The following is a 27,916-nucleotide window of genomic DNA, read 5'->3' as shown; positions in this document are numbered from 1 at the left end:
CTATGAACATTGGGGTGCATGTATCTTTTCAAATTAGTGTTTTTGTTTTTTCAAATATATATATACCCAGGAGTGGAATTGCTGGGTCATATGGTAGTTCAATTTTTTAGTAAAACCTCTTTTTTTAAAACACATTGAAAAATGTTACTAAGACCAATTGTTGTAATAAGTTCTATATTTATCTCTAATTTGTGATGTACCTTTTCTAGCTCCTTCTGTTACATTTTAGTGATCATAATGATTTTTATATTATTTTCATTAAGATTCGAGATATGTTCACTCATCTTGATATGGACCAGCTTTTGGGACCTGAGTGGGACCTTTACCTCATGACCATCATTGCATTGCTGTTGGGAACAGTTATAGCTTACAGGCAGAGGCAGCACCAAGACATGCCTGTACCAAGACCTCCAGGGCCACGGCCAGCACCACCACAGCAAGAGGGGCCACCAGAGCAGCAGGCTCCGCAGTAACCCACTGTGTCCAGCCTTGATCAGTGACAAACAAGGAAATGGTTTACTAAGAACACTTGCATTTGATTTAGGACTTTGGATCAGTGGTCACCTCCTGGAAGAGGCACACGGAAGCGTTGAATTCTTAAAGCTGCTTAGAATCTGATGCCTTTATTTTCAGGGATAAGTAACTCTTACCTAAACTGAGTTGAATGTCTGTTTCAGTGCCCTATGGGATAACAACTCTCAGTGCCCCCTCCCCCATTTCTTTTCCTGGAAACATATGTGAGACACTCAAAGTAATGTCTGCTGTATCCAGCTATCTTTTTTGGGTCCTTTTGGTCATTCTCTCAAGGTGCATAAGTTCTTCTGTCCGCCATCTTTAAGGTCTTATGCATCGACACTAAAAACTGATCAGTGTAAAAAGGAAAACCCAGTTAGTTACAAGTTTAACCTTAACACATTTGAAAGTCTGAAAATAGAACTTGCCTTTTAAGTTAAAAAAAAAGTCTTCAAGTGTTTCAGAACTTCGATAACCAAGGAACTTTTAACTGTCCACATGCAAGTACACATATTCAGCATATTTCTTAACTTTAAAAGGTAAGGTTGGGAAGTTTCTTATTGGTAATTGTCATACTTTATACCATACTTCTCTCCTTCAAAGACTGAAAGGCCTTGTTAAAGAGTTGTATGTGAACTTCATTTCTTTGGAATGGAATATATAGAAAACATTGTGAATTGACTTCTTGAGCTAACACGTGAACTTGCCCCACCTACTCAATGTAATTTGCGTGTTTGTTATGAATATATGGAGCCTTTACCAGAAGCCAGAGGATGGACTAAATGGGAGAAGTTAGAGAACAATATTGAAGCACTCTGGGTGGGGTATCAGGATCATAGACACTTCCCCAAAAGTTGAAGCATCTGTTCCCAGGATTTATTTTACTGTGCATTTCTTACTGGAAAAGAACAGACCACCCTCGTGAATTCTTTAAATATGAAATGTTGTTGCCAGGCTATGGCTGACAGTAACCACCGTTACAATTCTAAAATACAAGATGCATTAAAATCAGTGGTTGAGGAAACCAAAGCCTGTTTGTACTGTTCAGGTAGATTTTTCTCTCCGCAGTTTGATGTTCCAGTAAAAAATCAACCACTTGCTTAGGTATCATATTCACCACCCTCCCACTGTTAACATTAGGAAAATCAGGGCTATCACATTGCAGCATTATCTGATTAAATAGTATGGAAAACAACAGCCATGGCAACAGCAAAGAAAACTGAGACCGTCACAAATCAGACAAATGAAAAAAGTGAAACTTCAACCAGATTTGTATTTGTTTTTATTGTCGGATGGTGGTGTTCACAGCCTGTTTCTGGTCTGGGACCCTGTTGGTGTCTGAGCAGGCGTGCTGTGCCTCTTGACCTCAGTCTGTTTATATTAATCTTTATACTCTTTTTCCATAACCCCTCATCTGCCAGAAAACTTGAGGAGTTTGTTACATGTGTAAGGAGTTGTAAGACTGGTTTTTAAAGTGGGGATTATATTTAGAACTAGATTTAATTAGTCCGTAATGAACATGAAGACTCTAAATGTGAGGTTGTGTGCTTTTTTGGATGTTTAGTATATTATGCAAAACCTGGTGAGCAAACTTTTCTCCCAGATAATTGCTTCTAAATTTAAAGAGGTAGTCACGGCGAGAACCATGTATATAACTGCTGATCTGAAAGGTAGGAAATTTTACCCTCAGAGGTGTAATGTCGATTTGGCAGCTCTTGTAAATAGTAAGACTTGTTTGATCTCTGACATTAGAGATTTGAGTGCAGTTGGTCCAGTATGTTGGTGTCTTCACCCCTACATCTTCTCCCCACACTTCAAACTAAGTATGATCCACCATAGCAGCCACGATTCATTTCAAAGGAACTGTTTTAATTTATTTAAAAGTTTGAAGACCAAAACTTCCATATTTTTCTACCATCCACTTAATTTCTCCTTTAGCAGTATCTTTATCTCTATCACTATTTCCCTCTGTTAGTACTTTGAAAACAACATTTCTTAAAACAGTGTGCACACCCCAAAGACAGATGGGGAAGTGCAGTCTTGTTCTCCAGGCAATAACAAACTTCCGTTAGTGTACCAGTCACCATGTCCTTCTTATAAATCTTCTAAATATCTTTTTCTTGGCTTTTGTCCACCTCCTGTTTTACCCTGGGTCATTTGCTACTGGAAATTTGGTAAATTTAAAATAACTTAGTTCCTATAGCTTCATTTGAAGACTAGCTCAAAATACTTTGCTCCCTTTTTCATGCTGTACAAGGGACATGATATCTAAGCAAATAGGAACTGGGTTTGTTGTTTCTCCTAAAATAATGCTCAATACTTACCTAATCAAATGGCATCCATTTGAATAAAATGACAGTAACTAAAGCTAGTTAATGTCAGTGACATTGAACTAACTCCAGGATTCAGGAGTTTTAACGTTAGAATTTAGAGTTAGCAGATAAAGTGCGGCTTCACTTCTCCACGGTCGCCCTTGTCTCCCGATTCCTTTCAGAGTCTGTCTTCGTGCCTTCCAAGGTGGTGACAGTAGTACTCTCCTTAGCTCCTTTTCTCTTGTGTGTTCACTTTGTTGGTTAGTCAGCTGCCCCAGAATCTTGACGATCTGTTTTGTTTCTGTTTTTTGTTACAAAGGTAGCATAGGTATTTGGGTTTGATTTTGTTTTGTTTTTCCTTTTTCTTTTTGAAATTTTTGTATTTGTTTTCTGGGTAAGGCTTATCTTCTTTTTGGTTACTATTCAGTGGCACAGAAAAGTCAAAAGTTTCCTATTTTTCGAAATTCATTATTTAGCTCCTAAATGAGGTTAACTTGTGAATCACTAATCTTAATACTCTTGAGGATGTGTTACCCTTCTGCATATAAAGTTAATTTGTGAGAGTTTTTACTGCTAAATCATTTATCTCTGCACCATTGGGAAGTTTTAGAAACTTCTGCCCATGATCTGATGCTTTATTTAATTAAGGAGCTGCTGTTGCATTCAGGAACCTTAAGTATTTTGTATAAGCTTTTTTTCTTTTTCCCTCCTTTCTTTGCTGTTCATGTTTGTTCTTCAAACCAGTGTTTTGGAAGTATGCATGCAAGCCTATAAACGAAGACCGCAACTCTTCATGTGTGTAGCATGTGTATTATATTGTCTAGCTACATCTGCAAAAAACTTCTTTTTCAGAGGTTTGGACTAACATTTCACATGCACCTTTCAAAACAAAAATGCAATGCTTCAGATAATAAACAGCCCCTTTACCAACCAAGAAGAGCAATGTGGGGTACATTTGCCCCAGTAAGAGCTAGTGTTTGCTTTGAAAGTGAATTTAATTATATGTTATACAATATTATGACTACAGCTGTGCAAGAAATAAAGCAAAAGAAACTTCTCTTTTCGTGAAAATATTTTTCATCAGTCATTGCTCTCAAATATAAATGAAAATACAAAATTTCTGAATACCATATTGTCGGAGACACTACCTAATTTTTAAATGTGCAGTAGTCCTCGAAAAGAAGCTAAAATTTATCCTTCCATTTGGTATTTCAAGAACATCGAAAATATTCCAAGCAAAAATGATTTGTATTTTTAAAGGGACTCTTAGCACAAGTAAAAATCTGACAAGTTCATGAGCAGGATGTCTCGGTTATGTGCAGGGAGTCTTCTCACATGCACCGGTTTTCCAACTTGGAATGACAAGATGACACTATTCTCTTTGATCGAAGAAAAATCATAATGTTGATTTGATCAAGGTGTAACCACTATCAATATTTAGGAGACATTTAAAAAGACCATAGACTGGCATTGGAAGGAACAACACCATGGTAGACTTTTTGTAAATTTATTTTGTATTTAATTAAATGCAGTATAAAGGCTGGTGAAGTGTATTATAATTGTGTAAACAAATCCTGTTAATAGAGAGCTGTACAGATTCATTTTGTACCATATCTTGAAACTTGTGAAATAAAGATTCCACCTCTGGTTATCCTGTATGCTATAATGTACCATGGCCAGGCGCCTCTCCAGGTAGGCTTTTTAAAAGATCAGAATCACTAAACTCTTAAATGAACTTTTTTGGAATTTCAGAAACTTCTGGAAAACATGCGTTAGGGACAGTCTGAATCCACCTTATGTTTAACTGTTGAAATTCATATTTCTGTAAGGGAGAATATATAAATTTGCTTAAGAAATGTTTCCATTTTTAAATCTCTGAGGTCTTTGATCTGAATCAGCCTGTGATATAAAGAACACGATTCACTTTAACACTGATTATAGTAAAATGTAGCTAAAGTTTGTTTATACATTGCCTTTTTGCAGGAAGTTTTTAAGAGGGCTTAACAGAGCTACATACAGTAAAACACAATGAAATTCATGTAGGATGAATAACATCTAAGTAAAGGAGAAAACAATATTAAATCATGAGTGAACTTGGAACACAAAATGCATGATAGAACCTGGCTAAAATCTGGCCCTAACTTCCTAGCAGCTGACTCAAAAGAAATTGTGTTAAAATGTTCAGCTTAGAAGCATCAGATCCTTGAAGAAGTCTGGATGATGCAAGTTATGGCAAGTGAGAAATTGGATCTCAACTTTTACTTCTGCGAGCCCAGACAGCCACCAAAGATGACCTTGACTGACTTTGACTAAAATAGCAGTGGTGAGGAGGTTGGACATTGGAGACGCCACATCAGTTTGATCATTTCACCTGGAGTTGTGCATAATTCCTATTTACCAGTTAGCCCCTTCTGACAAGTCATTACAATGAGTCCTTGGTCTTCACTGGAAGCAACTTGATGAGAAACAACCTCCCCCCCCTTTACCTTTATGGCACTAATTTTGATTGGTTACATTAGCCCTTCCATTTGCTTATACTGTGTCACAACATATACATGAATATGAAAGTAAAAAAATAGAAATAATTTCTGTAGTAGAAACTGAAAAAAAAGAGAGGGAAGTTTTGTTTTGTTTTTTTGTTTTTGTTTTTTTACTTTTTGGACATTATCCAAATACTTGAAGAGTCAAGTAAAAAATATAATGAGCTTTAGAAGCTACCAGTGCAAAAGGAGGTACTTCTGTGTTAACAAGTCTTCTATATTTCTTCCTATTCCATTTCTACCACTATTTAGAAAGCCATCTGATTGAACAGCCTTACAGGATCCTGAAAATTCTGTATCAACCTTGTAATTGATTGTTACAATTACATTTTGAGCAAAACTCTGTTTTTCCTACTGGCCACATATTTACAGTGTGGATTCATTTCTTTTAAACATGAGCTAGTTTTCATGCTAGACTGTGATTAAATGCCACTTATACAAGCGCCACGTGCTTTTTTTTTCATATAAGTTGAGTAGAATGCAGTCAGTTAACTGACTTCAGAACATTCATATAAATATTTTCTGGTTTTGCTTAATCCAGTTTCTTTTTGCCTTCTCTCTGCCTCCCAGTAGAACGTTCTTATTTAGCCTCTCAGGATTGAAAAAAATTTCTTCTAAGTGTTCTAAGTGATAGATATGAGATTTAAGTATCCTAAATAAGGATTCTAACTTTGAAAATAACGTTGTCATTGAGCTTTTACATGATTCAAGATTTAAATGTGAACAACAGAAACCTCCATTCTTGGAAACGGATTTATTTCAAGCTGTGAAAGCACAGGTGTGAGTTTCAGACTTTGTGCATCTGGGTTTCCCCATGCTTCACCCATACCTTGCCTATATTTTTTTCCCCTTAGCAAAATTTGAAAAAAAATGATTTTTTTTGTTGTTCTAAATCAAAATTTTTTGAAACAAATAGAAACCAATCCTGAATGTGCAAGGGAAGAGGGGAGAAAGGGGATCATCTAGCTGGTCCGGTTTCCCTTATGTACTAGAAAAGAACTTAATTGAATTTTTTCAACCTACACAGATGTATTTGCATACTACTTGGACGGTGTTCTTTGACTGCATCTTACACAATATGCATGGACATTTATTGCTGGGACAGAGAGGTGAGAACACACTATTTCCTACAGTCCCCGTTTTGACTCTATGAAAGAAATGCTCTACCTGGAACTGTCCACACCAGCTATGAACAGCAGCCTTTATTCTTTCAAAGGCAAGGAAAAAAGTAATTGAAGAAGCCTTAAATTTGTTCATTAATATTTATATTTCATCACTCATTTAAGACTTAAAAGTATTTAAAACTGCATAACTAAACAAATGCTTTTTGTACTCGAGTTCACGAAACCAAAGAAGGAATCTATTTGGGTTTCACCAGGCACAGTAAGGTTAGGAACTAGACATTTAGTACCTTAAAGCAGTGAAACAGAAGACCTATGAACTGGGATGAAAACCCCAACCTTACTATGGAAAAACTACGTTAACATCCCATTAGACTTACCGCCACTAATGAAAGGGGTTAACTACAAGTCAGTATTCCAGTGCAAGAGAGTCACAATGACAAATGGGACAGATGCATAAAGGAAGGGCCCACACACAACCTCCATGGCCTGTAGTTGGTCTTGTATCCCAACAGGTCCTCCCACTGACCCGTTTGAATTGCCCAATCCCTTCATAAAAGAGATTAGTGATCACCCCTAACCAAGCTACATGGCCCTGAAATGCAAAGGAAGAAAGGAAGGGTGTCACAATAAGAGAGGAAAGAGTTCAGGGCTGGGCTCTCATCCTCATGGCAGGTGGATGTCCTTGGGCAAACTGCTCACTTTATAATGAAGCTGGATGAACTGCATGGTCTTTACAGTCCAGCCCTTGCCAGCCCTTGGAGGTCTTAAACACCAAAAGCAATTGAACAGCCTTTATTTTTTATTTTTTTCAATAACCCACTAGCCTGAGAAAACCTTAGAGTTGGCACTTGGTTTGGGTTTTGGAAAACGTAGGTCACCATGAAGACTTTCTGGACCTAGGTGTATGCCTTGTTCTCATTATCAGATGACGTAGATAACAAACCTGGGTTTGAACAAACCAGTTTTTCTTTGGTGACTTTATGTACCTTGAAAGCCAGAAGCTTTAGCAAATGGATGATGTCTTCCTGTAAAGAGACCTGAGGAGGAGACCACAGTATTAACAGGGGCTATCACAGGGGACTGCACGGCCTTGAGCCTTGTAATCTGTTATGGGACTTATGCCTTGAAGGCCTCCTTACAGGATATTGATGAATTCTAGCAGGAAATTTTGAGGGATCCATTTGAATCTTGGGAGGTGAGCTGCAAATTTTGCCAATGTCAATGGGAGGTTTTGCCCACAAAGAGTGTGGTAGCTGATTCAGTAGGAGTAGATGATCGGTGGCTCCAGAATCAGCCTAGTAGCATCAGAGATGGAACAATTGAAAGATGTCAAAGGATCCTTTAATGCACTGGTTTGCTGCTTTGACGACTACTGTCAAGCTCTAGAATTATTTCAGCCTCTCGGTAGAAAGAAATTCCAGCATGATTGTTCTCTATCAAGTCTCAGTGTAGTAAATGGATAGGGCAGAGGAACCAAGGAGAAAGGGTGTGTGTTTCTCAAAAAGGGCCTACACATAAGGAAGAGCTTTAGAGGCAGGAACTCTTGAGGTTCATTAGTGATCTCCGCTATTTGAAGTGTTTCAATACTCAGAGGGAGGGACTGCTTTATAGTGATAGGGTTGAGCACAAAGAGTGTGCCTCAGTGTCACCTGTCAGAGATTGATTCCCAATCTGGAGAAATGTTTCTCCAAGCTAATTAAGAGGGAGCCTTGGGAGGAGCCTCTGTCGTTCTGCAGACAGAGCACATTAGAAAGGCTGGTTAGAAGGTTAAAGGTGCCTCAAGTGCTTAAATTTGTAATAATCTCTTCCAGTGTCCTGGATCTTTACCATAATAGCAAGAATTAGGAGAGTTTTGGTTTCATTCAAGAGCCTTCATTTGTTGGAGTTGAGGGCTTAGGAATTTTGGCAGTCTTTTTTTTTTCCTTTTCTTTTTTTTTCAGTCTTCCTTTTAGGTGACTCATCTAGAGTGGGAGAGAGCTGGTTTGCCAGATTAACTAAATCTGTAGTAGACAGTTTCCCATCCCATCCTGGTCCTTTTTACTAGAAGAGAATGATCCCTGGTTCAGCCCATTACTAGAGTTAAAAGCTACCAAGATGGGGAGTTCCTGTTGTGGCTCAGTGGTTAACAAATCCAACTAGGAACCATGAGGTTGCGGGTTTGATCCCTGGCCTTGCTCAGTGAGTTAAGAATTCAGTGTTGCCGTGAGCTGCGGTGTAGGTCACAGACACGGCTTGGATCCTGTGTTGCTGTGGCTCTGGTGTAGGCCAGCAGCTGCAGCTCCAATTAGACTCCTAACCTGGGAACCTCCATATGCTGAGGGAGCAGCCCCCAGGGGAAAAAAAAAAAAAAACTACCAGGATGGAATCAACATCTGAAGGAAGATTAGAATTTTCTTTAAAAATAATTTGAAGCCAATTGTGATAATCATGACATGTTCATCAGATTTTTGTGTGCAAGCCTGAATTTTGTTCCAATCAACAGGCTTTGAAAAAGCCCTGGGAATTGCTCAGTGAAGTCACCTAGGGATTGCCTGAGCTTGATCATGTAAGTGAGCAGGCTGGTCTCTCAGTTGTGATTCTAGAAACCTCTCATGATTTCCCAGTTAGTAGTTTTCATCCAATGATGGGCCTGGCCTTCACTAACAAGCATATGAACTAGCTGACAGAAGTCCGTGAAACCAGGTTACTAATAAGTTTGAGTGACTATATTAAATTCCTCAGAAAATTTTTGAGGATTTCAGTTACTTTGGGAAAATCATTGACTATGGCCTATAGTTCAGCTTTAGTCCAGGGAATATGAGAAATTAAAGATATAGCCTCTTGGAGTTCCCTCTGTGCCACAACGGGATTGGTGGTGTCTTGGGAGCCCTGGAACGCAGGTTCAATCCTTGGCCTGGCTCAGTGGGTTAAGGATCCGGTGTTGCTGCAGCTGCAGCTTAGGTTGCAACTACAGCTCCAATCTGATCACTGGCCTGGGAACTCCATATGCCACGGGGCAGCCAAAAAAAGGAAAAAAATTTTTTTAAGTTATAAAAGACAGCCTCTGAAAAAGAGATATGTGTGTGTGTGTGTGTGTGTGTGTGTGTGTGTGTGTGTATGAGACTCACTTTGTTGTACAGCAGAAATTGGCACAACATTGTAAATCAACTATACTTTAATAAATTTTTTTTTAATTATAAGGAATGGTTAGCCTCCGGATCCACAGAAGTCTTAATTTTAAAGGGACAGGTTCTGAGAAGTTAGAAGAAAAGAGATCAGGGGGAATTTTGGAGAAAGAGGGAACTTGGCAAGAGAATTAGTATGAGGGGTGGGGTCTGAGAGTACAGAGGAGATGCAGGCAGCACAGAAAGGAAGGAGGAAGACGGCAGCAGAGGTAGAGTCAAGGAAGAGCCTGAGGCTTTGGGGCCATTTTATCTTTCTTTAATCATTTGTTTGCCTCAGTGAATCTTAAAATCTTATTTTTCAGAGAGGCAATTTCAAGCTCCTGATAACAGTTGGGGAGTCTCAAAAATACCAATGAAAATATACATTCCACTCAGTTCTGGAAATTTTAGAGCTATTGTGGTCCAATTTGTTTTAAGAAAATTAAGTTTGGGGATTTCAAAATTCCTCCAAAATGGCCATTGATATTCTAAATTGCCTCTGTCAAGTCCATCCATTTAGCTAGAAATGCATATGAAGATGGACTATGGATTTTAAATATAAAATCAGCCAGAGTTCCTGGGGTCAAGAGCAACTCCAAAATATTTACGTAACTGGGATCCCATTTCTCAGAGGTGTTTCTCTAGAGTAAGAGAATAAATTTTGAACAGCTTAAATGACTCAATTCAGACAGCCTAACCAGTGCACATATCTCAAACAGCTTGCGACTTGAATAGCCTGCAGGCCTAATACCAGCCAGCTGTAAGGGAACAAGTTGGTCCTGGAGGAGCCAGGCCAAAGGCTTTTCAGCCAGTTCCAAAGGACAGGCTCTGTTTCACAGAAATGGACTGACAGCTTCTGAGCCAATTTTAATTGAAATAGTCTGATCTCAAAATCACAAGGAAGTGCCAAATGCATACTTATATTCAGAACAAAGCCTTAACCAGAAAGGATGAAACCTTAAAACACATCCTGAATAAAGCCTGGAGAACCTCAGATACAAAGGGGGCAGGTGCTCAGATCCAACCCTTTCAGATTCCAGGGTTGGTAAGAAAAGCAATGAACACAATGGGCTCAACTGCGGTTACCATACCTGTTTGCTCACCAGCCCTGGAGCCACGGGGGGTCTCCTCAGATCCAAATACCACCAAAACATTAACCAAAGACAAATAGACTGCCAAGTATGTCTCCAGCAAAAATGTGTTTGTTTGGGATCAGTGGAGAATTGTAATTTGAGGTCTGCAGACATGGCAAGGCAAGTACGACTCTCCTAAACAAGGGGGCAAGAGAACTCTTTTATGGGGGGCAGGGTGGTAGTTGAGGAAGCATAAGTAGACACATAGTTCATGGCTTTTCATTGGCAAAGTCCTTGCCAGGAAAGAGGAGTCTTTCTTCTTTCCAATGGGCTTTGCCATTGTTGCAGGTCATCAGAGTGCCCCACTCTGGTCTCCTAACTATGTAATCGTGGCTTCAGTTGATTAACGTTTTACTGTAGGGCAAAAACTGCTTAGAGCACACCAGCACTGGCTCTTCACTGCTCCACTATGTCTAGGGCCTCTGCTGGGTGGCTTGAATGACTTTGAGAAGCCATTTGGCTGGGGACTAAGCCTTTTTCTGTATGACTTCTTCCAGGGCTAGAAAATCCAATACAGCTCCTTCATTCATGCCTGCTGCCTGATCTGGGATGTCCGAAGCAGCTGGGCACGGGCCAGGGTTACCGCCTCCACGTTTCGGGGTTTATAAAATAATAAAATTGCTTCAAAGTGAGCATTCCAAAAGGCTTCTTGGGGTCTGGCCATGGACGTCCCAACCACTATCTGCACTGCCTTTTATGAGTCACTAAGTCACTTAGGCCACCCGGATGCAAGCCGTGTGGGCAGAGGATCAGCCTGGGTGGACTGGAAGGGAAGGAACTGACGGTGGCCGTCTTGGAGACAGGCTGCCACGATCATAGTTTTCCTTCACAGCATCAGCAAACTTTGAAGTTAATGAGTAGTTCTGTAGTTATGAAAATCATGTCTTTGACTTGCTTCTGGATAACTCGTTCCATGTACAACTCCTGCTATTATTCTTTAAATTTTATTGAAGTATAGTTGATTAACAAGGTTGTGTTAATTTCTGCTGTACAGCAGAGTGACTCGATTTTACATACTTATTCTTTTCCATATTCTTTGCCATTACGGTTTATCAAAGGATATTGAATATAGTTCCCTGTGCTATACAATGCAACCTTGTTTACCCACCCCATATATAATAGTTGGCTTCTGCTAATCCCAAACTCCTAAACCTTCCCTCCCCCACCCCTCTCCCCCTTGGCAGCCACAAGTCAGTTTCTCTGTATCCGTGGGTCTGTTTTTGTTTCGTAGATATGTTCATTTGTGTCATATTTTAGGTTCAACATATAAATGATATCATATGGTGTGGTTTTTGTTTTTCTCTGACTTACTTTGCTTAGTATGATTGTCTCTAGGTCCATTCATGTTGCTGTGAATGGCATTATTTCATTCATTTTAATGGCTGATATTCCATTATACATATACACACATGCCCATGCACACACACACACACACTTATTTATCCATTTATCTGTCGATGGACATTTAGGTTGTTTCCATGTCTTGGCTGTTGTAAATAGTGCTACTACAAACACAGGGGTGCATATATCTTTCAAATTATAGTTTTGTCTGGGTATACAACCAGGCAACTCCTGCTACATTTTTCCTTTTTTTTTTTTTTTTTTTTGGCCGTGCCCATGGCGTGCAGAAGTTCCTGGGCCAGGGATCGAACCCAAGCCACAGCAGTGACAATGCTGAAACCTTAACCTTAACTAGGCCACCAGGGAACTCCTCCTGCTATTAATTGTGAGGCTAGAAGGGTGACAATGAATCAGACATCAGCCCCATCCTCAAGTACTTCATTGAAAAATGGCCCCCAGGGATTTTCTGTTGTGGCACAGTGGAAACAAATCTGACTAGTAACCATGAGGTTGCAGGTTCGATCCCTGGCCTCATACAGTGGGTTGGGGATCCGGCATTGTGGTGAGCTGTGGTATAGGTTGCAGATGCAACTTGGATCCTGCATTGCTGTGGCTGCGGTATTGAGTGGCAGCTGTAGCTCTGATTTGAACCCTTGCTTGGGAACCTCCATATGCCATTAGTGCAGCCCTAAAAAGAGGGAAAAAAAATGATTTTATGCTTGTAAGTTAACCCCAATTTGACTATAAATTTAGAACAAGACCTCCCATATCCATTTACCTGTAATAGCTGAGTTAGTGAAAAGATTAATAGCGCTAATGGAGGATTATGTGCATGTGCTGTGTTAATCGTATCAGCTTTATTCAATTCTCAAAACTGCCTTCCTGCCTTTTCTCTGCCCCTTGGCCAGCCCGTCTCCTCCCACCTCTGCTCAGACATTTCTATCCATGCATTAAATTAGGTGCACCTGTTAGGCACCCCTCTGTATTTTTCCTTTATAGCACTTATCATTGATTATTCACATCATTTGTTTAATCTTCTTCTCCTGATTGGTAAATCCCTAGAGGACAGACACCACCTTTGCCTTATTCACCAGTGCGCACCCAAATCTCGGTACAATGCTTGACATACAAATCACTTTGACTAATATTTGAATTGGTGGATGGACTTAAAAGCAACGTGGTAAAAACAGTTAAGATCCAAAGTCAGCTCTTGAGAAAACCTGCCTAAATGCATAAGTACTTGAAGGATTTATTGCTGTGTGATTTACCAGTTGGTGTAAGATTGCCCTGACCTCCCTACCCTAGAGGCCCCATCCGGCACAGGGAGGAGGAATCCTGCGGAGGGCCCCAAAATGACAACTGCCACCACACGGAGGGGCGACTGTGCCCCCAGACACAAGGGCAGGAGTGCTCCACACTGGAAGTGACACAGCCCTTTGCAGATTGAAAAGCAGGAAAGAGTAGCACAGAAACCACTGTTGAAATGAAACCAAGACAGCCTCTGAGTGGTCACTCCACTCAGTACTGCCTGGATGCTTGTGATGGCCAGGTCGCTGTGCAGGGAAGAAAAGCGCTCTGGTGGAAGTGGGGGTTAACTGGACAGCGGCGCTCCCTGGACATGCTATTTCAATATGGGTACAGTTCCCTAGGAAATCGGCCTTTACACGTGAATCTTTCTTCATCCTCTGGATGGATTAACGTCATGAGAACATGATGAAAAACTAGCCAAAAATACGGGTTTTTTTTACTTAGGGTTTTTGCAGAAGTTTTTCCAAGTCATATTACTATGAAAAAGTGATGCCTAAGAGGTTTTCAAATATCTCTTTATGACTGAGAGCGCCTCACCCCTTTTTTGGGATATTGACAGGAGAGATACCCTGCCGTTTTCATGCTGTTTCCCTTCCGCAGGTAGTCTTCCTCCACCAGCTTTCTTTGTGTAAAGGGGAGGTTGGTTATCAAGGATCCAAACCAGGGCATCTCCTCCTACTCTGCTCTGCATCACTTCTCTGGAGGGTCGATGGTAAATTGTACTGGACTATAATATAGATGATCCAAGTCATGTGTGTGGTTGTTTCATTTTTATCATATGTCTCGTGTAGCTAATCACTTTAAATTTGTGAATAGTTTCCTCTGAAAATTAACTTTGTAGTTTCCGCAAGTTCTCACGGATTCCACTAGAGGGCGCCAAAGGGCTACCTCTGAGGGACAATGGGGTTGGTGGAGGGAGTCTTTTCCCGGCAAAGGCAAGTCTGAGGGACGTCGATTTCCCAGCTTTCGACAAGACCATCTTTATAACTGCTAGAAGTATCAGAGAACTTAGTAAATACACCGTACCGGCCGTGTGAGTTGTGAAATGCTTACCAAGCTTTCTTGCTATGTCACACAAACGATGGCCCTTGCCACCCAAAATATTCTAGTCATTGTAAGGGGTTCAAGGATGGCTCACCCAAAAAATATTTTCATGTGTTAACCCTGGCATCTGTAAATGTGGCCTTGTTTGGTAAAAGCTAGGGCTCTCGACATGAGATAATCTGGATTATGGGGGGGGGGGGGCCTAAATCCAATGACAGCTGACCTTGTAAGAGAAAGGCTGAGAGAAGTGTGAGGCAGCCAGGAAGGGAGACACAGACAAAAGGGTCCATGTGGAGCCTGAGGCAGAGACTGGAGGGATGCAGCCACAAGCCAGTAAATACCTGGAGCCACCAGAAGCTGGGAGAAGCAAGGAAGGATGCTCCCCCGGAGCTTGTGGAGGGAGCACCCCATGATTTTGGACCTCTAGGCTCCAGAAGTGTGAAAGAATACATTTCTGTTTTTTTAAGCAACCAAGTTGTGGTAACTTGTTACAACTGTCCTAGGAAACTGGTACAGTCACCCTACACCACACATTCTCAAGGAGGGTGATGTGGCCCCCAAGTCAGAGAAAACCCCTTCTTGGAGGGTGAGGGGAATGTGTGGAAAGATCCTAGATAATGCAATGATTTGTCACCCTCCAAAGGACCACAGTAACATAAACAGATATGCAGTATATCTGTGATACTAAATTTTATTCATGGGGGAGCAGGGAGGGAAGAAGCAACTAGGAAAAAACAAAATCTAAACTAGGCTCCTTATGGGAATGACCTTTCTCTCTCTCTCTCTTTTTTTTTTTTTTGTTTTTTTTTTGTTTTTTTTTTTTTTTTGGCTACACCCTCAGCATGTGGAAGTTCCAGGGCCAGGGACTGAACCTGCTGCAGCAATAACCTGAGCCACAGCAGTGACAACACAGGATCCTTAACCCACTGAGCCACCAGGGAACTCCTGACCATTTTTTTTTTTTAAGTTGAGAATCACAACCCTACACCTGTGCTGCATACACATCAGTCCTACTTTTAATTTTTAAGATGAATAAGAAAAAATTAAGATATAACCAAAAAAGAGATAAAAGTAAAAAATCAACTGGAACCTATGAAATTTTTCCTTCAAGAAAAATGTATTTTAGGCTCCTCCGTCTTTTCTAGCTCCTTAAGTACAAAGAACATGTGTGTTGGGCACACAATATACAAAGGAAAAATCAAGCTCACAGCCCTTAAGAGATACATAGTCTAGAGAAGGGATGGGACCAGACCATACTTTCAACCCAATGGCTAAGGGGCATGACGGAGGCATGGCCAAGCAGGGCACACAAGTAGACCCTACTCCTCAGGCTGGTAAAGGGAGGTAGGAATCAAGGCAGACTTCCTGAAAGTGAGGCTGGAGTGCATGGAACAAGTTGGAGTCAGCCAGGAAAAGAGAGGCAGGGGCTGGAGGCAGAGGGCACACCCCCATCTGAAAACAGATACTTCTTCTGGGCTTTGTCTCAGGTTACCCAGCCTCTTCATATCTGGTGTCACCATGCTGGTTAAGATCTCTGGTCCCATCAGTAGATGTCCCCATGATATATGTCTGCACCCCTTCCCCCATCTCCTGTGCTAATTAACAACTGGCAGCAAACATGCCTTTCCTCCGCTCAAGAACCCTCCATGGCTCACCATTATAGGCTAAAGCCTCCCCTAGCTTGCTGCCCAAGATTCTGACAACCTGGCCCTTCTTTCTTCTCCTCTACCTCTCTACCATCTATCCAATCCTGCATTTCCCCAGACACTGCCACAGAGGGGTAAAAATTTCATCACCTTGACCGTAACACAAAGGCTATTTCACTGGCTCCAGCTCTACCCTTTCTGTGAGAAGCTTGGACCATCTCAAATTCCTTCCAGTTAGTCCCTGGAACACTCAGGCAGTCTCAGACATGGCCTTAGACTCTTCTGCCAACTACGGTAATATCATCAAGGGGCACTATTTCTTGTGTGTGATGTGGGCTGCTGCTCCAGTTTGCTCCGAGGTACCTCCGTGGAGGATGTGTCCCTCGGCCTCATCCCAAAGCAGCATCACCATCGCCATGCTCCCACCCTGGAGAGAAATGTTGACAGCATTGCAGTCCCTCACCTCTTGTAGGAAGGTGAGTCACAGGGACATAGACTGAGGTCTAAACCTGAAGGTTGTACTCAAACTTGTCCCCTTGTCCATCTCTGGCCTGTTGTCTTTGGAACAAAACTCTGTACGTTGCTGACTCACAGTGCCTTATTTCTCATGAGGATCCTGAGACAAAGTGGACCCTCAGCAAGTACAGTTTAGGTTCTCAAACTTAGGCACCCCCACATCCATATATCTGGGTCTTGGGCCAAAACGGACAGTGTTCCTTGAACCTCCAACCCAGTCTTTTTCCAGCTTCTGAATTCATTGTGTTAATCATTTGGCCTCTATTTGGCATCATCAGGGCTGCCCCTGCACCTCTTTTGTATCATGTTTGTTTGTTTGTTTAAAGCACTGAGAGCAGAAGACAGAGGCTGCCTGACTGCAGCCCGACAAGCCATCTTGTCTCCTGGTTGTTGAATGTGATGCCCTGAGAAACAAAGATCTGCTTCTGTAGGTCCATCCAGACCTCCTTGTCCTCTGTCTTCCTGTCTTGCTCCTTCCACGCGCAGGAGAAGCGGAGAGAGTAGCAGGCACTGGATGTGGGAAACCAACGCGGTGCCCAGGCATGTCTCCACGGCAGGTAACTCAGAAATGAGCAGGGGAATGTCTGGTCTAAATGGCGATTCCATTTTCCCAACAAGTGGCTCCAGTCCTGCCTTAGTTGGCATTTCTGTTGTGAGTGAGGTTGGTCATCTTCCATGTACCAGAAGTTATACGTAATTCTTTTTCTATGAACTGTTAATCATGACGTTTCCTCACTTTGCCTATTAGATTTTGATCCGTATTGATTTCTCTGAGCTTTTATGTACTAATGAAATTAACCTCTCGCTGTAAAATAAATGGCTGTGTCCTCCCAGTTTGATGGTTTGACAGTGGTCTTGGTGTTTTGAGTCATGCATACTTTTTGTTATTGTATAGTCAAGTTTATCAGTCTTTAACTTCGTGGATTCTGGAGCAATAATTCCAAGACTTTTTTTTCCTTTATAAATGTACATTTCCAACAAACAAAGAAAGGAAATCTTAGAAAACATGAAAACTGGTTAGGACTGGACCACGACACCTAGGTGCCCTGGGGAGGCTAATATTGAGATGCTTCAAGCTAATAGTTTAAATATTTTTTTCAAATTCCCTCAAAGGACAGGGTGGAAGGTGAGAAGGCAGCACGCTGTCCTGGGCAGCTTAGTTCTGACCCTGAACGTGTGTACCTCACACAGAAAAACAAATGCTCCATATTAAGGAGACCCAATCCCAAGGCAACTGGCAGCCAGCAGGGCTCCGGGAGCAGCCCTGGAGCAGCCCTTTTCCAGTCACTCTCCCTGAAAGAATTCTTGTAAGTGCAGTTTTCTTCATCTGCATGTAATTCGAGTTGTTCTGCATTTCGGTGTCATTTTCTTGCCCCTTATACCCTGAGGGTTCCCCCCAGCTGACCACAGCACCCCCCCACCCCCACCTGCTCTGTCCTGATGAACAAGAAAGACAGACAGACACAGGAAGCCAGCTTAGCCCTGCGAGGGCTGTGCAGAGGTGGCAATGCTTTGGGGGAGGAAATCAAGTCTGATGGGCAACATGAAAGGAAGCAGCTGGATGTGGCGAGGGAACTGGCCTTCTTGTCCCCAGGTGAGCTGCAAAAAGGAGTTGCAGAGGGACGGGAGCTATGAAAGCCTCATGTGTCCTCAGGGATAAAACACTGCTGTGTTAACCAGCCCTGAACCAGAAAAGACACATGTTGCAGTAGTGACACTGGGGTGCTTAAAGGGAAGAAAACTGAGTGACGGAGAGGGGGATAAACTTTTGACTGTGTATCCTGAACCATGGCATTGTGTTGCTTGTTCAAACATTAAATTAAGAAGTTCCCATCATGGCTCAGCTGTTAATGAACCCAAGTAGCATCCGTGAGGACCTGAGTTCAATCCCAGGTCTAGCTCAGTAGGTTAAGGATCTGGTGTTGCTGTGAGCTGTGGTGTAGGTTGCAGACATGGCTCAGATCTTGCGTTGCTGTGGCTGTGTTGTAGGCCAGTGGCTACAAGTCCGATTGGACCCCTAGCCTGGGAACCTCCATGTGCCGAGGGTGTGGCCCTTAAAAAAAAAAAAACAAAAAAACAAAAACCATTAAATTAAAAGTAAAAAAAAAAAAAAAATCTGGGAGTTCCCTGGTGGCCTAGGAGTTAAGGATCTAGCATTGTCACTGCTGCAGTTTGAGTTCGTTCCCTGACCTAAGAACATCTGCATGCCTCAGGCATGGCCAAAAAAAAAAATTAAAAATTTTGAAGCTAAGGTTAACATTTATGCTTTTCGGTGTATCTTCTTAAAATATAGGTACTAGCAAAATTAGTTGTTTTATTTTCATGCCACCAACAGAAGGATCCTCTCATTAGCAGAATTTAAGGACCTGAGAGAAGAGCAAGTGCCTCTGGCCTCCATGTTCTGTTTCTACAACATTGGACTCAGGTCTTGCCACCATGGGGTTTTCCATAACACCTGCTCAACGGGAAGAAAAAATTATGTGTGGAGCTTGAAGATGGAACTTCCCAGGCTCCACATTTCCTCTCTCCTCTTGAGTGCATGGGTAACTCCCTCAGAGCCCTGCGCCAATTCTCCCTGCTGTGGTTTCTACAACTTTTCACACCCGCCACAGTGGTTTCTACAACTTTTCACACCCGCCACAGTGGTTTCTACAACTTTTCACACCCGCCACAGTGACTTTGGTCCTGAGGCAAAGTGTTCTTGCCCAATTTGGTGAATATTCTGTGGCCAAAATTTCCCCCTAACGTTCCTGCCTTCAATGACTCATTTTCTAGCTGTGGAGAAATATGAACCAGCAAGGAGCCCTTAACATGTTCAGTTTTCTGGTCCCTTCTCCTTTTTGTCATGAAAGCTGTCACCCAGTGAGAGGAAGCTTCATTAAGCTCTGGTCTAAATTCAGTCATCAGATTGCCACCAACAAGTACTGAGTGAGTGCTGACTATGGACTCATGGATTCAGCCCTGGTTTGTCACTCCTGATAGAACCCAGGGCTTTAGACCAAAAGCCACTGCCAGGGCATTCAGGTGGTGATTAACAGAATCATGGAGATAAATCAAAAAACCACAGAGGGTCACTGACACTCTTTTCATAGGATGTGGAAGCACTGTGACAATGGTATCATGTCCACAGTGGTTAGCAGTCAACGGTGGTGCTGTCGTGGTTCTGGTATAGTATTTTCACCATTTGTTCATAATATTCAATTTTTTAAAAATGGGCAAACCCACAGCATATAGAAGCTTCCAGGCCAGGGACTGAATTCATGCTGCAGCTAAGGCAATTTTTGCCAGATCTTTTAACCCACCATTCCAGCCAGGTATCAAACCCATGCCTCTGCCATGACCTGAACCACTGCAGTTGGATTCTTTTTTTGTCTTTTTAGGGCTGCACCTGCAGCATATGGAGGTTCCCAGGCTAGGGGTTAAATCAGAGCTGTAGCTGCTGGCCTACGCCACAGCCATAGCAACACCAGATCTGAGCCGCGTCTTCAACCTACACCACAGCTCATGGCAATGCTAGATCCTTAACCCACTGAGCAAGGACAGGAATTGAACCTATGTCCTCATGGATACTAGTCAGATTCACTTCCACTGAGCCATGACGGAAACTCCTGCCGTTGGACTCTTATCCTACTGTGCGATGGGAGGAACTCCAAAATTCAATTTTTTTTTAATGCTTGCAAATATCTTCAAAGATAACCCACTGCTGCCACCTTAAGTTTGGTCAATGTAGCCTGACCAAGAACGGGGATGAAATCTGAAGATCCATGTGTGAATGGAGGGATGTGACCCTTCCTGTTGAGATGATGTGGTGAGTGGGTGTTGTGGTGGTTCAGGAGCACAGGGCCGAAAGGAAGGGTGGGATCATAGGGGTTCTGGAGGGGCCACAGAGTTAGAGGGTAGCTGACCTCTAGGGTGTCTTCAGGGGTGATGGAGGACCCAGTCGCCCAAGCCAGCCTGCTGCAATCCTGGATAATGACTGAAGGGCATTCCATGTGGGGCTCCGACGCTTGAAGCCATTTCATTTTCTTCATGAAGGGCCTCTCTACATCCTCACCTAATCGTTGGTGGTCCAAACACTTCGAGATAACCAAATTGTAGCAAAACTTTTTCCAAAGACAATTTTGACCACATTAGTTGTCGTTGTCATTTTGCCCTTCCAGGGAAAAGCAAGTGAAAGTCTTCCATTCCTTGGATGCTTATGAGAACTTGTTCAGATTTCCAAACTGAAGCAAAATTAAATTAAAATGTATGTATTATCTTTTAGATTTATTCTGGAAATAGTAAAAAAAAGAATTTATCTTTAGGGTCTGGGATAGGTCTCAGAATCACACAAAAGCTAAAGCACTACTGTTCTAACTGATTGAAACTGTTAGTCCAACTTTTGGAGGTGATTCAAATCTCTGGGCTGACCCCTTAGCCGGGGTGGGAGAAGGCACTTGATTGACAGCCTCATTAAGGCTGGATGGGTTGGGGGAGAAAAAAGAAAAGGGTTCTGAGCAGGGCAAATCAATAGATTCCATTAAACACCGTATTTGATTTTGTGCTCTTAAATTTTTTTTTTAGGCAATCAATAATATTCATTTAAGTGGCCAGAATGCCCACAGCCTTAAATTAGGGATTCAAGTTTTTCTCTTGAGGAGCTGATGACATAGCTGGAGAACAAAAAAACTAATACCCACTGGCAAACTTAGAAACTGAGAGATAAACAATTGCAAATATGTATGCTTCAAAAACCTATGTATCTATCTCCACCCCCCCCCAATTTTTGCAGCACTACTTACAATAGCCAAGATGTGGAAGCACCTTAAATGTCCATCAGTGGATGAATGGATAAAAGCATTGTGGTATATATACACAATGGCATATTATTCACTCATACAAAAGAATGAAATCTTGCCATTTTTAACGTTAGATAGACCTTGAGGGCATTATGCTAGTGAATATAAGTCAGACAGAGAAAGGCAAATATCATATGATCTCACTTACATGTGGAATCTAAAACAAACACAAATTACAAACAAACAAGCTCATAAGTACAGAGAACAGATTGGTGGTTGCCAGAGGTGGGGGTGGGTAAGGGTGGGTGAAATGGGTAAAGGGGGTGAAAAGGCACAAATTTCCAGTTATAAAATAAATATGTCATGGGTATGTAACGTACAGCCTGGTGACTATTTAACCATTGCATATTTGTATTATATATTTGAAAGTTGCTTCAAGATGGTAAAACTTAAAAGTTTTCATTATAAGAAAAAAATGTTTGTAACTATGTATGGTGTTGGATGTTAACTAGACAATGTGATAATCATTTTGCAATATTGAATCTTTATATACCTGAAACATATAATGTTATATGTCAACTATGCCTCAATTTTTTTTTTCTCTGTCTTTTCTAGGGCCACACTCGTGGCATATGGAGGTTCCCAGGCTAGGGGTCGAATCGGAGCTGTAGCCACCAGCCTTCACCAGAGCCACAGCAGCACAGGATCGGAGCCGCATCTATGACCTACAGCACAGCTCATGGCAATGCTGGATCCCTAACCCACTGAGCGAGGCCAGGGATCAAACCCGCAAACTCATGGTTCTTAGTCGGATTCGTTAACCACTGAGCTGCGACGGGAACTCCTATATCTCAATTTAAAAAAATTTTTTTCAGCCACACCTGCAGCATATGGAAATTCCTGGGCTAGGGGTTGAATTATACCTCAGTTTCAAAAAGACACCTGGGAGTTCCCGTCGTGGCACAGCAGAAACGAATCCGACTAGGAACCATGAGGTTGCAGGTTCCATCCCTGGCCTTGCTCAGTAGGTTAAGGATCCGGCATTGCCGTGAGCTGTGGTGTAGGTCGCAGACACAGCTAGGATCTGGCGACGCTGTGTCTGTGGTGTAGGCCAGCAGCTGTAGCTCCCATTAGACTGCTAGCCTGGGAACCTCCATATGCCGCAGGTGTGGCTGAAAAAAAATTTTTTTAATTGAGGTATAGTTGACATATAACATTATATGTTTCAGGTATATAAAGATTCAATATTGCAAAATGATCATCACATTGTCTAGTTAACATCCAACACCATACATAGCTATAAAAAATTTTTTCTTATAATGAAAACTTAAGTTTTACCATAATGAAGCAACTTTCAGTTAATGAACTAAGAAGGCCCACAGATCCATTTACCAGCAACTTGCAATAACTCTAACTTCCACCAGGGGACATCAGTGCACGTGTTTTTTAACTAGTGTCTACAAAATGGCAAACCATTTAGATTAGATTGGATTGACCATGTGACTTTTAATAATTCACTTAATTTGTTGACAGTTCTCCAGTGCACCATTAATGTAAGGATGGACTTCGAATAATGGCCTTGCAGACATCTGTGGGATAAAAGACATGTTTCTAGTTCTGCCTTTGAGTTCGTTGGCCTTGTGATCTTGGCAAATTACCAGTCTCAAATTGAAAAAACAGGTATCATGGGAGTTCCTATTGTGGCTCAGCAGAAACAAACCTAACTAGTATACGTGAGGATGCGGGTTTGATCCCTGGCCTTGCTCAGGGGTTAAGGATCTGGCATTGCCATGAGCTGTGGTGTAGGCCAGCAGCTCTAGCTCCGATTTGACCCCTAGCCTGGGAACTTACATATGCCACAGGGACGGCCTTTAAAAAAAAAAAAAAAAGGGTATTATCTTAATAACCCATACCCTGGAGCTCCCTGGTGGGTCGGTGGGTTAAGGACCCGATATTGTCACTGCAGCTGCCCAGGTGGATGCTGTGGCTGGGGTTCTATCTCTGTTCTGGGAAATTATGCATGTCTTGGGTAGGGCCAATAGCAACAACAACAACAACCCATACCCTGCCTTTCTCATAGTATTGTTCTGAAGAGAAAATGCCTTTAACCTAAAAATTCAGCTTAATCCTCTGCAAAAAGCTCACTCCTCTCTCTACCAAGCTTCTTTGTGAGCAGTTAAAAATGAGAGATATTAAGTGCTCCTTCAAGGGCAAGTTGAATGTAGCTAATCCACAATTGTTTTCTCCTTGTCTTTTATGAATATCTCCAAAGTAAAGTTCTTAAAAAAATTAAGTTCTCTATCTGTGCTGTCCTATATAATACCATCTGCCTCATGTGGCTATTGAATATATGAATCGTGGCTGGTCTGAAGTGAGGTGTGCTGCAAAGTATAAAATACACACTAAAGTCACTTATAGGCCAATAAAATTTATTTTTAAAAATATACACCAATTTTCAAAGATTTAACATGAAAAATAGGTCTAAAACATTTCATTAATAATTTTGGTTATATGTTGAGATGATAGTATTTTTGAAATATCAGTCTAAATAAAATATATTACTGAAATGAATCTGGCCACTGAAAATTTCAAATGATATACCTGGAGTTCTTGCTGTGGTGCAGCGGGTTAAGGATCTAGTGTTGCTGCAGCTGTGGTGTAGGTCTCAGCTGTGGCATGGATTCAACCCCTGGCCTGGGAGCTTCCATATGTCCCAGGTACATCCAGAAAGGAAAATAACAAAATGACATATCTGAATCACATTATATATCCATGGGACAGAACTGGCCTTGATTATGTAGCTTTTCAATTTCTGTCCTGCTATGAGGTTCTATAAGACTCTTAGAGGGAAAACAAGTTTCAGGTAAGCCTGGGATTTAGGTCTTCCAGAAACTATCCCACAGAAGCACACCTGTAGATACCTGCATGATGCGTGAATGTTTGTAGTATGGTATACAGCATGAGGAAAGGGCTGAAAAAACCTAAATATTCAATAACTGGGGTTCTGCTGATAAATGGTAATACATCCTCGTATGAGTTGTGTGCAACTATTAAAAAGGCAGGACATTTTCCTTAAGAACCACTGGAGATATCACACACACCTAAAATGAATACAATGTTATATGGAAATTATAGCTTAATTTTTCAAAAATTTAAAATTAAGAACAAAAGAGCCACTTGAGACACTTATTCTGATTCAGCCCATCTGGTAGAGACCTCTCAATCTCTGTGTCCAAAAAGTGCCCCCAAGAGATTCCAGTTTCCAGATGTTTGAGATGCACTAAAATAATTTATGTTTCTATAACTATATGGAAAAGATATCCATGAAAATATTTGGAATATTACATGATAATTTTTCTTGATAAAATAGTATTACATGTATGTGTGTGTGTGTGTGTTCACAAAACATATATTTGTGCATAGAATGAGATTTGGAAAGACGAGACCCCAGACAGCTACCTGTAGTTGCCTCTGGGAAGTGGAGGAGGAAATTTCATTTTTACTTACATACGTCAACATTTTTTTTTTTTTTTTTTTTTTTTGCTTTTTAGGGCTGCACCCTTGGCATATGGAAGTTCCCAGACTGGAAGTCAAATCAGAGGTGCAGCTGCCAGCCTACACCACAGCCCCAGCAATGCCAGACCCTTAATCCACTGAGAGAGGCCAAGAATGAAAACCTGCATCTGCATGGATACTGGTTAGGTTCATTACAACTGAGCCACAACGGGAACTCCCCAACATGTTTGTTGTTGTTGTTGTTGTTGTTGTTTGTGTTTGTTTGTTTGTTTGGCAGCATCTGTGGCATGTAATAGTTTCTAAGTCAGGGATCAAACCTGAGCCATAGCAGTAACAATGCCAAGTCCTTAACCAATAGGCCACCAGGGAACTCCAGTATTTGTTTACACATCATTTAAAGGGAGGAGAAGTACTTGGAATTTCATCATTCCCAAGTGATGGGGAGGGAGGCTGACTGAGGCTGTCAGCTACGTTCACAGCCCGGGTGACACAGCCCTGGGGGTGGCCCATCGTGGGGTCCCCAGGTGGGGCCAGGTCATTCCCGGGAGCCTGAGTCTGGCTCCCCCCAGCCCTGCAGCTCTTCCAAGACCAAGTCTTTTCTTCCCCTGCTGCCTTGATGCATGCATAGGGGAGCCTGAATCTGACTTGGATCAATGACTTAGGAAAAGGGCTTTCCAGATCACAGTTTGGCCCATGGCAAAGCCAGAGCAAGTGAGGTCACCCAGCACAGCTGCGAACTATTTCAAGGAAACAGGTGGCAACTCTGGCTTCTTCCTAGGCTGTGAGTTTGCTGTGAGAGGCCTCTTCAAGGGCAACCTCAAAGCCCAGCCCTGGACGCCTCTGTGGTTGGAAGAGAAGCACGGGGTGGCCAGGCATCCTCAGAGCCTGCAGATATTACCTTACCTACAATGGTGGTCTCAGCCTTGGTGACACATTCATTCACTGGGAAGCTTTCAAAGTCCTCTGCTGGGGCGGCACCCCAAACCTACAAAATTGGAATCTCCAAGATGGAGTCAGCATCAGCATTTTGAAGGCTCCCAGGTTAATCCTATATGCTGCTAAGGTCAAGACCACTGGTCTAACCCTTGCAATTAAAGTTTTTGGGTCTTCAGCATGGCTGGGACATTTGTTAGAAATTCAGAGTCTCAGGTTCCACCCCAGATCTAGTGAATCAAAATCTGCATTTCTACAAGGTCCCAGGACATTTGTGTGTTCCTGAGGGTTTGGAAGCATTGCTGTAGGGGCTAGGAGATAAACACACAGACTCCGGGGGCTTGAAAAAGTGTGGAACACTAGCAAAGCCCCTGTTTCCTGTGTGCCCCCCCGGGAGACCTCCTTAACCTCTCTGAGTTTCATTCTCCGCGCAGATACAATGAAGGTAAGAACTGCTCCTCTTGGATTGTTGTCATGATTAAGCTTGATGATGCCTATAAAGGGCTAGTCTTTAGCACCCGTAAACACAAGCTCCAAGTTTGTTGGGATTGTACTGTTTTTCATCGTGAAATGCAACCTGCTTGGTTGGCCAGCCTGCTATGAGCATGTGCTGGCTGTGCTTCTTGTCCAGCTCATCCCCCATTCCATCAGCATCAGCAGAATAATGAAATCCTGCGTCCTCCTCCCTTTAAATGCTGTATAAACAAACAAATATTGAAGTATGTAAGTAAAGTTTTTCTTCCCAGAAAGTCCTCTGTCAATCCAGACAGCGTCCGATTCCAGAGTTGTTTTTCCTGTTGCAATCATGTGATTGCTCCATCGTTAGGAAAAGGAAAACAATACAAGGGAGTAGGTTCTCGTAATTGCCATGGAAGCTGCAAATGTGGAGCATTTCTCTGCCAGCTGGAAAGGAGAAGGGTTTGGGGAAAGGAGTTTGCCAAATCTCCTCCTGCCTGGGCTTCTCGATTGCAGAGCAGCCTCAGATGGAGAGCATGAGAAGCCGAGTGAAGGCTTGGGGACAGTCTGGGGAATGGTACATGGCAAGGACAATAGTGGACAACAGTAAGCAATGCTGGGCTTTCGGGGATAGCGCAGCTTCATCCAGCAGTGGCACTGGCTTTTTATGGCCCTCTTCATTTGTTAATCACAATTAATTGTTTTCCAAGTGCCAGACATTGCACTATTGTCTTATTTCATCATCAAAATTACGCCTGGAGGCTGGTAGTGCCCTCGCTTCCTAGGTGAGAAAATAGGCTCAGAGGTGTGTGGTTTGAAGGTCAAATAAATTCTGAATGACAGAATTGGGGTTCAGACAGAGGCTATCCAGAGTCCATAGCCCCCTCTGGCTTCTCCTCAACCTCAGTGGACGAGGATGTTTCATGGGGGCCGGAGCTCTTTCCCGTTAAAGATTGGGTTTTTATTCTTTGTGTTTTTCCTCCTGGCACTGGGAGGCTCCAGCTCCCTAAGTCCTCTGGCAATCCCTTCATCTTCTGAGAGGGAGACACGTGTTCGTCATGACGGTTCTGTAATTGTCTGCAAACTGTGAGAGTTTAAAGTCATCCCTCTCACTCTCTTTCGCCTTTCCATTGAAGAAACGTTTATTGAGGATGTCGGGAAGAACAGTGATGAGTGACAAAGAGAAAGAAATCCTATTTGAGGGACAGGAGCATGAGAAATTAAGCCCTCACCCTGGGGGAGAGGAGAATATGTAGTGATTTTATGGGCCAAAAAGGAGGGATTTCAGGCAAAGGGGACAGCACAGGTAAAGGAATAAAGGCATCAGGTGTGTCTCTGTGCTCTCCCCACCGCCCCCCATCATCTTGAAATAGTCATTTGCGGTTTTCAAAAACAAACTTTATTCTGAGTTTTAAATTGATCCAAAATAATAATATGAATAGTATGTGATAACTTCTAACCCCTGGTGCCAGTCACCGCGCTAAACACTTAACTCATTCATTAACTCATTCACTCCTCACAAGAAGCCATTTTAGAGATGAAGAAACTGAGGCCCAGAGAGGCTAAGTAATTTGCCAAGGGTCTTCCCATTATTAAGTGACTGAACCAGAATT

General features: G+C 42.2%; 1 protein-coding gene across 1 annotated transcript in view; it reads left to right on the top strand.

The window, feature by feature from the left end:
* SEL1L (SEL1L adaptor subunit of ERAD E3 ubiquitin ligase) overlaps positions 1 to 4,476 on the top strand; it is a 64,440-nt gene extending 59,964 nt beyond the window's left edge. Inside the window, exon 21 of the mRNA XM_021099584.2 lies at positions 264 to 4,476. Coding sequence (XP_020955243.1) covers positions 264 to 473 — 210 coding nt within the window. The 3' untranslated portion in view covers positions 474 to 4,476. The remainder of the gene's footprint in view (positions 1 to 263) is intronic.
* The last annotated feature ends 23,440 nt before the right edge of the window (positions 4,477 to 27,916 follow it).

The sequence above is a fragment of the Sus scrofa genome, chromosome 7 (genome assembly GCF_054392235.1).
Source record: "Sus scrofa isolate SSC_HxYL_T2T_F1_AM1 chromosome 7, Sscrofa_HxYL_maternal_Yorkshire_Landrace_v2.0, whole genome shotgun sequence".
Taxonomy (NCBI): Eukaryota; Metazoa; Chordata; class Mammalia; order Artiodactyla; family Suidae; genus Sus; species Sus scrofa.
Note: the sequence above shows the minus strand (reverse complement) of the source record. Positions and strands in the feature narration are given on the sequence as shown.